We start from the raw sequence: 12,071 nt of genomic DNA on the forward strand, positions 1-12,071 counted from the left end.
CTGTAAGATATAAAGATCTGAACACATCAAAAGTGCTTGATTACTGACTGAAAGAGATAATTAACTGGTTGATCTGTCGGGAGACGAGCTCCAGCATCACTGCTGTGACCTCTGACCTTTCAATGAGAACCGGTGAAAGAGGATAAGCGGCCGAGACAGGAAGCAGCGTGATTATATTTACCAGCATCTGCAAATAGGTTCTCAACTGAAATAAAAGCATCTGACTGACAGCAGCAAGGCAGAACAGATTCTTCTGAGTGGATAGTGTTGACAGTGTTCAGTCCCATAGGTCACCGTTACTCCTTATTAAGTGTGTGTGTGTGACATTAACAAAGAAATACAGTGTGATGTTTTTGCTGAATATTCTGACAGCAATATGAATTCTGATACATGCTGAAACTAATGTCTCCACGTTTGCTTTTACAAGGTTTAAAAACAAATGTTCAGGAGACGATTTGTTCGAGGAGAGAATGAAATGCTTCAAAATAAAATGAAAGCTGTGATGTGGATCCTCTCCCCGGATCCTGAACACTTTGTCGGAGCGGTTTTCCCTCTGAGCGACATGCAGCTTCTCGCAGTTTGGAAATTGCAACAGTCGCTGCAGGAATTTATTTTTGCCATTGTTCGCGGCGGCGCTGATGAGGTTTTTCCCTGGGTGAAGGCTCCTCGGGGGCAGGAGAGCCCCTCGAACGAGACGGGACTCGCCCCGGCAGCCTCCCTCGGCTATTGTTTCAGGTGTCGCCGGGCGGAGCGGCCGTGGAAAAACTGACGGCAGGAAAGGAAGACTGAGTCTGTTCACCGCCTGGACCCGCGCCTCCAGGTCAGACACGACGCCCCGGACACCAAAAACTCACCAAAAAACATCCTTCTGCTAATATAGAGATGTGATCATTATGTCTACAGTCTTTCCAATAAACGCCTTCTTCATTCATAACTAACAGCTTTCAGCCTTTTTGGCTTTATTAATCAAGTTTGGAGAAGAAAAGTACAACAACTCCCACATCCAATCTTCTTTGTGAAGAAAGAGAGAAGAAATTCCTGCACACTGTTCTTGAAATATACATCTATATTCTTTCATTTGCGCTTTTTTTTTTGCTTTGCTTGTTTTTATTGCTTTGTTTTAATTTACCGTTTTTATATATTACACTATGGCCCCGGGGCACTATATTTAACCTGTAAGGAGAGGAATGACAACACACTGAACTGAACTTAAGCTTTGGTCCACATAGAAATCAAGACATTATCAATGAACAGAACCGGTGCACATTGCAGGAGGAGTGAGATTTCTTCATTCTTAGACAGTGGTGGAAGAAGTACTCAGATCTTTTACTTAAGTAAAAGTAGAAATAGTATAAAAATACTAAGTAAGTAAGTAAAAGTACAAGAGTATTAGCATCAAAATGTACTTAAAGAAACAAAAGTAAAAGTACTCATTATACAGAATGGCCCATTTCAGAATAATACTAATATAATTATTATATAATTAATAATATAATTATTGATGCATTAATGTGTAAGCATCCCTTTAATGTTGCAGCTGGAAAAGGTGGGGCTGATTTCCACTACTTTATATACTGCTGGGTAGCTTACAGTAATCTATAATAATACATCACAATTTATGAGTTGATTATATTTTGTATTAATAATCTGAATCTGCAAAATAACTAGTAATTTAAGTTATCAAATAAAGGTAGTGGAGTAAAAAGTACAATAGTTCCCTCTGAAATGTAGTGGAGTAGAAGTATAAAGTAGCATAAAATGGTAATACTCAAGTAAAGTACAAGTACCTCAAAATTGTACTTAAGTACAGTATTTGAGTAAATGTACTTAGTTACTTTCCACCTCTGTTCTTAGATAAATAATAATCAAGTGAAACGACCAGAACATTAACTGGTCCAAAGTCTGAAAGTTCATTAACTGGGTTTGAATCCCAGGAGCTTTGTCCCAGTCTCTCCCCTCTCTCCCCCCAGTCTCTCCCCTCTCTTCCCCCCAGTCTCTCCCCTCTCTTCCCCCCAGTCTCTCCCCTCTCTCCCCCCAGTCTCTCCCCTCTCTACACTGTGTGCCGCCCATTAAAGACAAAACTGACACAAAACCAGCCTGGTTGCACTGGGCGGATCCCAGTTTGAGCGAGCAGGTCGGAGCTGAGAGAGGGAAGAGGTGTTCTGAGAACCTTCCCTGGATCAATAAAAGGTTAAGACCTGCAGTTCAGAGCCCTGACAGGTGCTCCAGATCAGGACTCATCCCCGCTCTTCCGCCCGTCATGTCGCTCGGTCCGCCCCATTCCGGTCTCCCTGTAATCCGGCCCTGCCAGCCAGGAATGCCAGGAATGCCGGCTGTGTAATGGAAATCTGCTCCACATTTCAAACAGATTATGTCTGCGCAGGCTGCGGCGGCGCAGGCGGCCGGGTCACGCCTGTCCAAAACCCTTTCTCAGACCTGCAGGAAGGAGTTCTCATGCGGATTCCGGTGCCGGACCGCACGGTGACCGATCGGCACCGACTCGCAGCTTATCGGGAGTTTTACTGACTCGAGTGAAAAGTTTCCTCGGTCTGCCGTGAGCCGAGTGAGTTTTGTGATCCTGATCTGTTGAAACTTGTCCAGGAGGAAACCAGCGTTCCTGTCGTCAGTCATGAAAAACTTCCTTGTTGCAGATGTGTTTACATTCTGAGGGTTTAGGTGTTTTTGCCGTTTGCCTTATCTCCAGAGAGATCTACAGAGAGAGAGCGGCTTAAGGGGTTCAGGGTTTAGTTCGAGGACAGTCGGACGGGAAGCCGGGATCAAACGTGTGACCTCCGGGTTACATGACGGTCTCTCTGAACACCAGGACACCCAGGTACGGGATTCCAGTCCAGACACAGAGACACAGGTGACAGACATGAAGATATGAAGCTCAGAGTTTAGATGGAGGAGCTGGAGCTTCATCTGCAGGTTCACAAACCTCAAAACCTCAGAACCTCAAAACCTCAAAACCTGAAAACCTGAAAACCTGGTCTGTCTTCACTCTCCAGGACGACACAGGGACGAGGATTTAGGATGAAAGTTCCATAAAACAGGGTTCCTACACCTTTTCCAAAGTCAAATTCAAGCACTTTTCAAGCATTTTCAAGGTGCATTTTCAAGCTTTTCCAGCACCTTACAGCTGTGGTAAATTACATATTTATATACATATACAGTACTGTGCAAAAGTCTTTCAAAACTAATGAAATGAAAAATTTCTGAATATCAAAAATTTACAATAAACAGCAGTCTACTGGCACTAATGCAGAAAACAAATAAACATCTAAGACTTCTAAGAAATTTATATAAAAACTCTAGGGTGCCTAAGACTTTTGCACAGTACTGTATATACTAAAAATTATTGTTACACTTCTTCATCAGATTAAATCAGATGTTATTGTGATATAAACAACCCAAATTATGTTTTGTGACAGCAATGCTGTAACGATTATGTAGGATTTGGTCCTCGTTTCAACCCTGATTTGTATTTTTTGTTTTTAAACTCACTTCACTGTCCCATCAGAGGACACACACATCAAAACACACTGACACACACGCACAGAGAGGTGAGAGTGGAGTCGTCTTCATTTTGTGCGAAAGGCAAAAACAATTAGTCTCTCTCTCTCTCTCTCTCCGACTTATTCTATTTCTTTATCTAGAAATCGAACTATTCAGTCAGATAGCGATTTATTATGAAAGTAAAGCAATTAATGTTACAATTTCAAGCAGTTTCAAGCACTTTATTCAAAATCCAAGCACTTTCCAAACCTTGAAAACACCACATTAAAATGTGTTGTCAAGGACTTCCAGCACCCAGAGGAACCCTGATGAAACCTCCAGGCTGATGACCCAGGGTTCACATGTAAACAACTGCCTCCCTCCGTTACTTTCCCCAAAACTTTCTTTTCCCCAGATGCTAAGTTGATCATTTTACTTCTCCTTCATCAAATGTAAGACTTGAATTTTGATATTCCACCTGGTTTAATGAGAATGTATTATCTTGGCATCTCCCTCCAGCCTCTGTCTCTTATCCAGAGCCATTTACTGTGAGAGCAAAGCCTGAAACGCACTGGAAGCATCAGATGTGTTTTCAAATGCATCAGTTATTTTAAACGGCCAAATTTTGGGGGATTCTGGGAGTCAGAGGAGCGCCGGCTGTTTGCCATGAGGCTTCTAGAGCTGCAGTGCAAAAGGAAAACGGAAAGATAATGCAGTTTTTCCCAGAAGGTGATACTCTTGACTTTTATCTGGACATGTATGTCTGTGTTATGGCATATATTTTTGATTAATTTCAAATTTGCAGTCATATACCACATGGTGTTTATGGATTTTGTAAATTATCACCCACTGGCAGCTCGTCAAGCTGCTGCTCTGTGAAGTTTTATGAGCAGTTTGTGTCTCTGTGTCCAGGGGCCGGATTCACAAAACCCTCTTAAGAAAAAAAAGTGCAATTTTTTTCTTAACTTAAGTCTCAAAAAAAAAATTAGGAAAAAATGCTATTCTCAAAAACAGTTCTTATATATTTTCGTAACTTTCTTCTTATGTTTCTTCCTAAGAAAAAAACTTAGGAATAAATGGTATTCTTGAAATGAAAGTTGTCAAATTTGTTCTTAATTTTTTTCTTAACTTTAAGACAGTTCACCTGTCTTAAAACTCCTACAGTGAAAAGGTAAGCCTCTAATATCATATATTTAAACACATTTTAGACAAGTAGGTTATAGTTCAAAGTCTTCATAGGTTCCCCTACACCTAACATTAAGATGAACATTTATTGTAAAGCTTTATTTGGTGTAGGGCCAGGTAGGCCTCTGTCTCATGTCTGTTGGAAATAAGCTGCAAATTTTACAGTTTCCAATGTTTAAATCTTTGCTCTAGTTGCTCTAAATAGGTTTTTCCCCAATTGTTTTGTAGATGGAAGCACTTTGGGTTGCCTCCTAGCCTTGTCTCCTAGCCTCCTAGCCTTGTCTCCTAGCCTCCTAGCCTTGTCTCCTAGCCTCAATGGCAGTAAGCCTAAAGTTTATTAACCAGAATTAATTCAGGCCCTATTCTGAGAAGTTCTTAAGTTGGAAAATTAAAGAAATTTGTAAGAAATGAGACTGTTACTAAGAAAATATTGAGGAATTGCACTTAAGAGCCTTCTTAAGAACTTCCTAAAATTTCCTCTTATGTCATTTCTTAAGATCTATCTTAAGAACACATTGGTGAATCCGGCCCCAGGTCAGAGGAGTTATTATTAGGAGCGACTTTGTGTTTATCAGTTATGTTTTCTAAAAGATCGTTGTGGTGAGTTTACCTTCCTCCCACAGCGAAGTCGGAGATGGCGTAGTAGTAGGACTTGAGGACTTTGGGGTCGTTGAAAACTTCGTCTCCGAACGTGTTGAGCCTGTTCAGAGTCACTCTGATGTCGGTGGCCGTCACCCACTCCTGCAACACAACGAGACACACTGTCAGCTCACACACACACACACACACACACACACAGGCTGGGAATACTTAGACCAAAAATCTAATGTGTGATTATTTGACAGAATATTGCAATTGCGATTTAAACTGCGATTCATATCATCACACGTTTTTCTAAATAGATGTGAGTGTGCAGATTTACAGAGTTTGAGTCTGATGAAAGGTTTTGATTCGAAAACTCCTTGTTCACAAATCCACTTTAGACAGATAGATAGAAAACTTTATTGACCCCGGAAGGGAAATTGAGTCGTCATAGCAGCCAAGACACACAGATGACAAAATACATTAACACACAACAGATAAGAACACAAGAGGCTATGATGGCTAAAAAGCAAGTGACTAAATGAATAAATAAAGATATAAATACTTGACAAGTTAGTCCACAGACAGTTTAATGTCACCAGGTCTGGCAAAGGCAGATGAATTGTAGTCTGATGGCACCTGGCAGGAATGATCTCCTGTATCGCTCCTTCACACACCGGGGTTGAATCAGTCTGTTACTAAAGCTTTCCTAAATCTTTCCTCCACCACCTCCTCCAGTGTGACCAGCAGCCAGTTTGGACCAAACTCTCTCTGAAGAAACTAACTGCAGACTCTGAGATTTGGAAACATCATTTGATTTTATAGTAAAGAAGCATCTAGAGAAAATGTTTCCAGCAGTGCGACCTGCAGCAGAACCAGACCTGGAACCAAAGCAGGAACCAGACCTGGAACCAAAGCAGGAACCAGACCTGGAACCAAAGCAGGAACGAAACCAGAATGCAAATTATCCACAAAACATAAAATCACAGAGCAAATCCAGAGACTGATTAACACACAGGTCCATTACAATGAACCTGAAGATGGATGGCATGAAGTGTTCAGTATATTTCCATCAGTGTCCCAGATGCGTCCGGCTCGTCTTCCCTCTGGACAGACGGTCTGAACGGATTCGGATCGGACCGGATCGGATCGGATCGCCTCTCTGCTGCCTAACTTCACACAGAAACGTGAACTCCTCACATAACTGCCAGGAATGTGGAACATGTTTGTTTGCGTCTCGGCGGACGGACGCAGCTGGACGGAGACGCCTGGACACACTTCACTTAAACTCTATTGTTTTTACTGTGTGTCTGTAATAATTAGACTTACTAAACATTTGTGTTTACAAGGACAGAATCATTAGTGTTTTTGAAATATTCACTGATAAAAAGGGGGGAGGGTTGTGTTTTTTTACTTATTTGTTTATTCCTATATTCATATATACATGTGTATCTTTAAAATGTATTTCTAACGTTCTTATATGTTTATCTGTTATAAAAGAGCCTTATATCATTATATATGGATTTCTGTTAAACTGCTCAAATAAAGATAACTGAAAGAAATATTGACTGATGAATTTCATGTCACCAAGTTTCTCCGGATATCCAGCAGTTTGAATGGGAGGCCGTCCTGGAGAGCAGTGGTTCTCAACGTGGGGTCCGGGGACCACCAGGGGTCCTTGAGGGGGTTCCAGGGGGTCCCCAGCAAATTGATGAATTGTTAAACTTCAGCATTATTTCATTTACAAGACGTTAACACAATTAGAGAATGTAGAAGAATGACTGTTCTGATCATAGCTTCTCTGTTATCTCTCTACCTACAATACAGACAGTCATGGAATTCTGGACAAAATCAAATCTGATGATAAAAATATTCTCAGAAATCTCATCAGATGGGGGTCCGTGGCTCTAATATATTCTACATTTGGGGTCCTTGATATAGAAAAGGTTGAGAGTCACTGCTGTAGAGTAAGATGTTCTGTCCCGTGTGAGTCAGCATGTCCTGTGCTCATGTTAATCTGTTCCAGCTCTGCTCTTCCTGTACATTTCTGCTTCTTGGCAGAGAGACTCTGGCTCTGGCTGACAAACGGCTCTGATGATGAACTGTCGTTGGTTTAAACATTTTCTCAGCGGTGGATCCAGCACAGCTGAAGGAACTGGAACACAGCTGCTGCTCAGCTGGCCAGAGCCGGGTGGTTCTCTCACACCTGAGATCCTCTCAGGATTCATAAAGTCTAACTGGGTCTAACTGGGTCTAGCAGGGTCTAACTGGGTCTAACTGGATGTAACTCGGTCTAACTGGGTCTAACTCGGTCTAACTGGGTCTCACTGGGTCTAACAGGGTCTAACTGAGTGTAACTGGGTGTAACTGGATGTAACTGGGTCTAACAGGGTCTAACTGGATCTAACTCTGTCTAACTCTGTCTAACAGGGTCTAACTGGGTGTAACTCGGTCTAACTGGGTCTAACTCGGTCTAACTGGATCTAACTCTGTCTAACAGGGTCTAACTGAGTCTAACTGAGTGTAACTGGGTGTAACTGGGTCTAACAGGGTCTAACTGGGTCTAACAGGGTCTAACAGTGTCTAACAGGGTATAACAGGGTCTAACTGGGTCTAACTGGGTCTAACAGGGTCTAACAGGGTCTAACAGGGTCTAACTCGGTCTATCTGGTCTCCTAACCGCCCGGCCTGGCAGTCTTCCAGCAGCTACAGGTTTCTTCCTTCAATCCCAGGATCTGATCCACCAGTCAAAAGTTTGGAAACAGCTGATTGGATGTTCTGTGTTTCTCATTCTCTTAAAGCCGTTTTGATCTCAAGGCTTATGCAAATATAGTTTATAGTTAGTTAGTTTATTTTTTATTTCTGTGTCATGCCAAACGTCTGGCCCATCCCACATGGGATTACAGGACACACCATTTTACAAAACATACATCTTCCGGTGATACATATAAGAGCAAAAAAATAAAATAAAATAAATTACCACATTATAAAGTACTACTATATTCTTTCAAATAACATATTTGAAATGATAGGTTTCAAATGAACAATCCACTGAAAAGAACTGCTACAAACTTCCAGTTTATCTTGATAAAGAGCTTTTCTTCTCCTCTCCCAGGCTTTCTCCAGGTAACTAGCTAATCTAAATGTTTCATGAGCGAACAGCCGACTCAATCTTTGTGCATCATCCATATTTACAAAATCAATATCTGTTTTTATCTTACTAAATAAAGTATTGTGCAGTTCCCAGTAAAAAGGGCAATAGAAAACAAAGTGAAACTCATTTTCTATATCAGTCAAACACATTGAACAAATCCGCTTTTCTTCTTCCAGACTGACAAACCGTCCAGTTTCAACTGTAAGGTAAAATTCCAGATCTCAGCTGGGCACATAAGGCTCTTCGCTTTTTAGATAAATTATATACAACATAATTCTCAGTACCATATTCATATTTTATCATCCTAAATATACGCAATTTTGGCTTATAATATAAATAGTGAAGTTGATCCTATGTATGAATTTCTTTCCAAAGCCTTTGCCTTTCCATCAAGGCAAAGAATCTAAAATATACGATAGTTTTGATTTGTTTAACACTTTTTTGCTCGCTGCATAATTCCATTTGTGATATTTCATAGTTTTGATGTTTTTACTGTTATTCTAAAATGTGGCAAAATAGTAAAAATAAAGAAAAATGTGAAGTGTCCAAACTTTTGACTGGCCAGTGTAGACCAGTTCTCACCATTACCAGCAATGAGAAGAAGCCAGTCAGTACAGTTATGTTTCATGGACGGACAAGTGTGGAAAATGGTGTGTATTTCTGTGTATTCTGTGTGTATTTTAGCAGCCACTGTCGTGTCCAAGACAAATTTGCTTCGGGGCAATAAAGTCTAATGTGATCTAGAAGTTAGTAAGAGAGTCCTGGTGATGGCTGGTTCTCTGCCAAACTGACGCCGCACCGAAAGCCTCGGCAGTGTTTGCCGGCCGGTGGTTTCCCAGAGAGCCTCACACATGCCGGACAGCGGGAATGTCAGAGTCCCGACAAACGAGCGTCTGACGCCTCCGACAGCTAAAAGAGTCCCGGGCTTTGGTATAAATAGCTATGTGCCAACAAGTCAAATAAGGAAGTACATGGCGGCCGGGCTAAATTTGTTCATTTGCAGGAGGAGAGGCAGAGCATTACGCAGGAAAAAAAAAAAAAAAACCAACACCCAGGAGGAAGATATCTGGATCTGAAGAAACACCCGGCAGTTTCCTTTAGATTCATTCAGCAGAGACGCTACACCCGCTTTACTTTACTCTTCATCTGTCTGGATGACTCTCAGAATAGAATACAGTAGAACAAGCTTCAATTCCCACATGAGCAACATTACAGTAAGACAGAGTGGGAGTGCAGAGTTCAGCAGTATCCAGGCAGAGAGAGGAGAAGCTTCCCAGAAATACCAGATCTATCTGTCTAATGTGGAAACACAAACACACTGGGAGAGGAGGAGGAGGAGGAGGAGGAAGGAAGGGTATTAACCAGGGAAGGGAGGGGAGAGAGGGAGAGGAGAGATAGAGGAAGGAGGGGAGAGAGAGAGGGAGAAGAGGAAGGGAAGAAGAGAGGAGGGAGAGGAGAGGGAGGAGGAGAAAATGGGAGGGAAGGAAGAAGGGAGGAGGGAAGGAGAGAGGAGAGGGGATAGAAAGGAGGAAAGGAGCTAGAAAGAGGTGACAAGAGGGAAGAAAGAGAAGAGAGAAGGGAACGAAGGGAAATGGGAAACACATTCGGGAGAGAGAGAGAGAGAGAGAGAGAGAGAGAGAGAGAGAGAGAGAGAGAGAGCGAGAGAGAGAGAGAGAGAGAGAGAGAGAGAGAGAGAGAGAGAGAGAGACAGACAGAGACAGAGAGAGAGAGAGACAGACAGACACACAGAGAGAGAGAGAGACAGAGAGAGAGAGAGAGAGTATGTGGGAGCAAGAGAGTGAGAAAAACTGAAAAAGTGAGTGTGAGAGAGGGAGAGAGAGAGAGAGAGAGAGAGAGCGGGCGAGCGAGCTCCACATAACAAGCCCGTCCAGCTGCAGCTCTGTGGAGCCAGGCGGAGCGGGAGCAGCAGTGGGAAACCCGGGGGCGTCGCCTAGCAACCAGCCGCAACAGTTGGCAGGCGTCGAACCCGCAACCTGAACGAGCTGAACGAGCTGAGCAACCTGAACAACCTGAACGAGCTGAGCAACCTGAACGAACCGAACAACCTGAACAACCTGAACGAGCTGAGCAACCTGAACGAACCGAACAACCTGAACAACCTGAACGAGCTGAGCAACCTGAACGAACCGAACAACCTGAACAACCTGAACAACCTGAACAACCTGAACGAACCGAACAACCTGAACAACCTGAACGAGCTGAGCAACCTGAACGAACCGAACAACCTGAACAACCTGAACGAGCTGAGCAACCTGAACGAACCGAACAACCTGAACAACCTGAACGAGCTGAGCAACCTGAACGAACCGAACAACCTGAACAACCTGAACGAGCTGAGCAACCTGAACGAACCGAACAACCTGAACAACCTGAACGAGCTGAGCAACCTGAACGAACCGAACAACCTGAACAACCTGAACGAGCTGAGCAACCTGAACGAACCGAACAACCTGAACAACCTGAACAACCTGAACAACCTGAACGAACCGAACAACCTGAACAACCTGAACGAGCTGAGCAACCTGAACGAACCGAACAACCTGAACAACCTGAACGAGCTGAGCAACCTGAACGAACCGAACAACCTGAACAACCTGAACGAGCTGAGCAACCTGAACGAACCGAACAACCTGAACAACCTGAACGAGCTGAGCAACCTGAACGAACCGAACAACCTGAACAACCTGAACGAGCTGAGCAACCTGAACGAACCGAACAACCTGAACAACCTGAACGAGCTGAGCAACCTGAACGAACCGAACAACCTGAACAACCTGAACGAACCGAACAACCTGAACAACCTGAACGAGCTGAGCAACCTGAACGAACCGAACAACCTGAACGAGCTGAGCAACCTGAACGAACCGAACAACCTGAACGAGCTGAGCAACCTGAACGAACCGAACAACCTGAACAACCTGAACGAGCTGAACAACCTGAACGAGCTGAGCAACCTGAACGAACCGAACAACCTGAACAACCTGAACGAGCTGAGCAACCGGAATGAACCGAACAACCTGAACAACCTGAACGAGCTGAGCAACCTGAACGAGCTGAGCAACCTGAGCGAGCTGAGCAACCTGAGCGAACCGAACAACCTGAACGAGCTGAACGAGCTGAACAACCTGAACGAGCTGAGCAACCTGAGCGAGCTGAGCAACCTGAGCGAACCGAACAACCTGAACAACCTGAGCAACCTGAACAACCTGAACCAACTGAACAAGCTGAACAAGCTGCTGACTCCAACAGCTGAGACAGTCAGAGGAGAACTGAGACTGAATTTTAACTCAGTCTGCAATGAAAACAGAGTTTCCACCGTGAAGCAAGAAACAAACTGACACAAACAGTCAGAAAAAAACTGACACAAACCGACACAACTGACACAAGTCAGAAAGCCGGACGCTGTCCAGACGCCGTGCCTCACTGGGTGAGCAGCATCAACTGCAGCCTTCCAACCGCGCTGATAATTCCCATAATGCACAGCCATTTTATTAAATAACACACTTTACATACCAAGTAAAATATCTTGATGTGCGATGTCAAACAAAACAGATTTTTTCAAATAACATTCCTTATGTGTTTCATAACTCATTTTGTCAGAGTTTTTAAATAAAGTGAGCTTGTTCCCATCAGT

At 43.2% G+C, this 12,071-nt stretch overlaps 1 protein-coding gene across 1 annotated transcript in view; it reads right to left on the reverse strand.

Annotated features, from left to right (window-relative positions):
* The window catches only part of LOC139655501 (laminin subunit gamma-1-like), a gene marked incomplete at its 3' end in the record, with an annotated part of 56,236 nt that overhangs the window by 3,111 nt on the left and 41,054 nt on the right, over positions 1-12,071 (reverse strand). The window contains exon 3 of the mRNA XM_071532935.1: positions 5,291-5,421. Within this exon, the coding sequence (XP_071389036.1) occupies positions 5,291-5,421 (131 nt within the window). The remainder of the gene's footprint in view (positions 1-5,290; positions 5,422-12,071) is intronic.

The sequence above is a fragment of the Centroberyx affinis genome, unplaced genomic scaffold, assembly GCF_046629955.1.
Source record: "Centroberyx affinis isolate AG114_WGS23_722 - 3 ecotype Tasmania unplaced genomic scaffold, CSIRO-AGI_Caff_v1 ptg002289l_1, whole genome shotgun sequence".
Lineage (NCBI taxonomy): Eukaryota > Metazoa > Chordata > Actinopteri > Beryciformes > Berycidae > Centroberyx > Centroberyx affinis.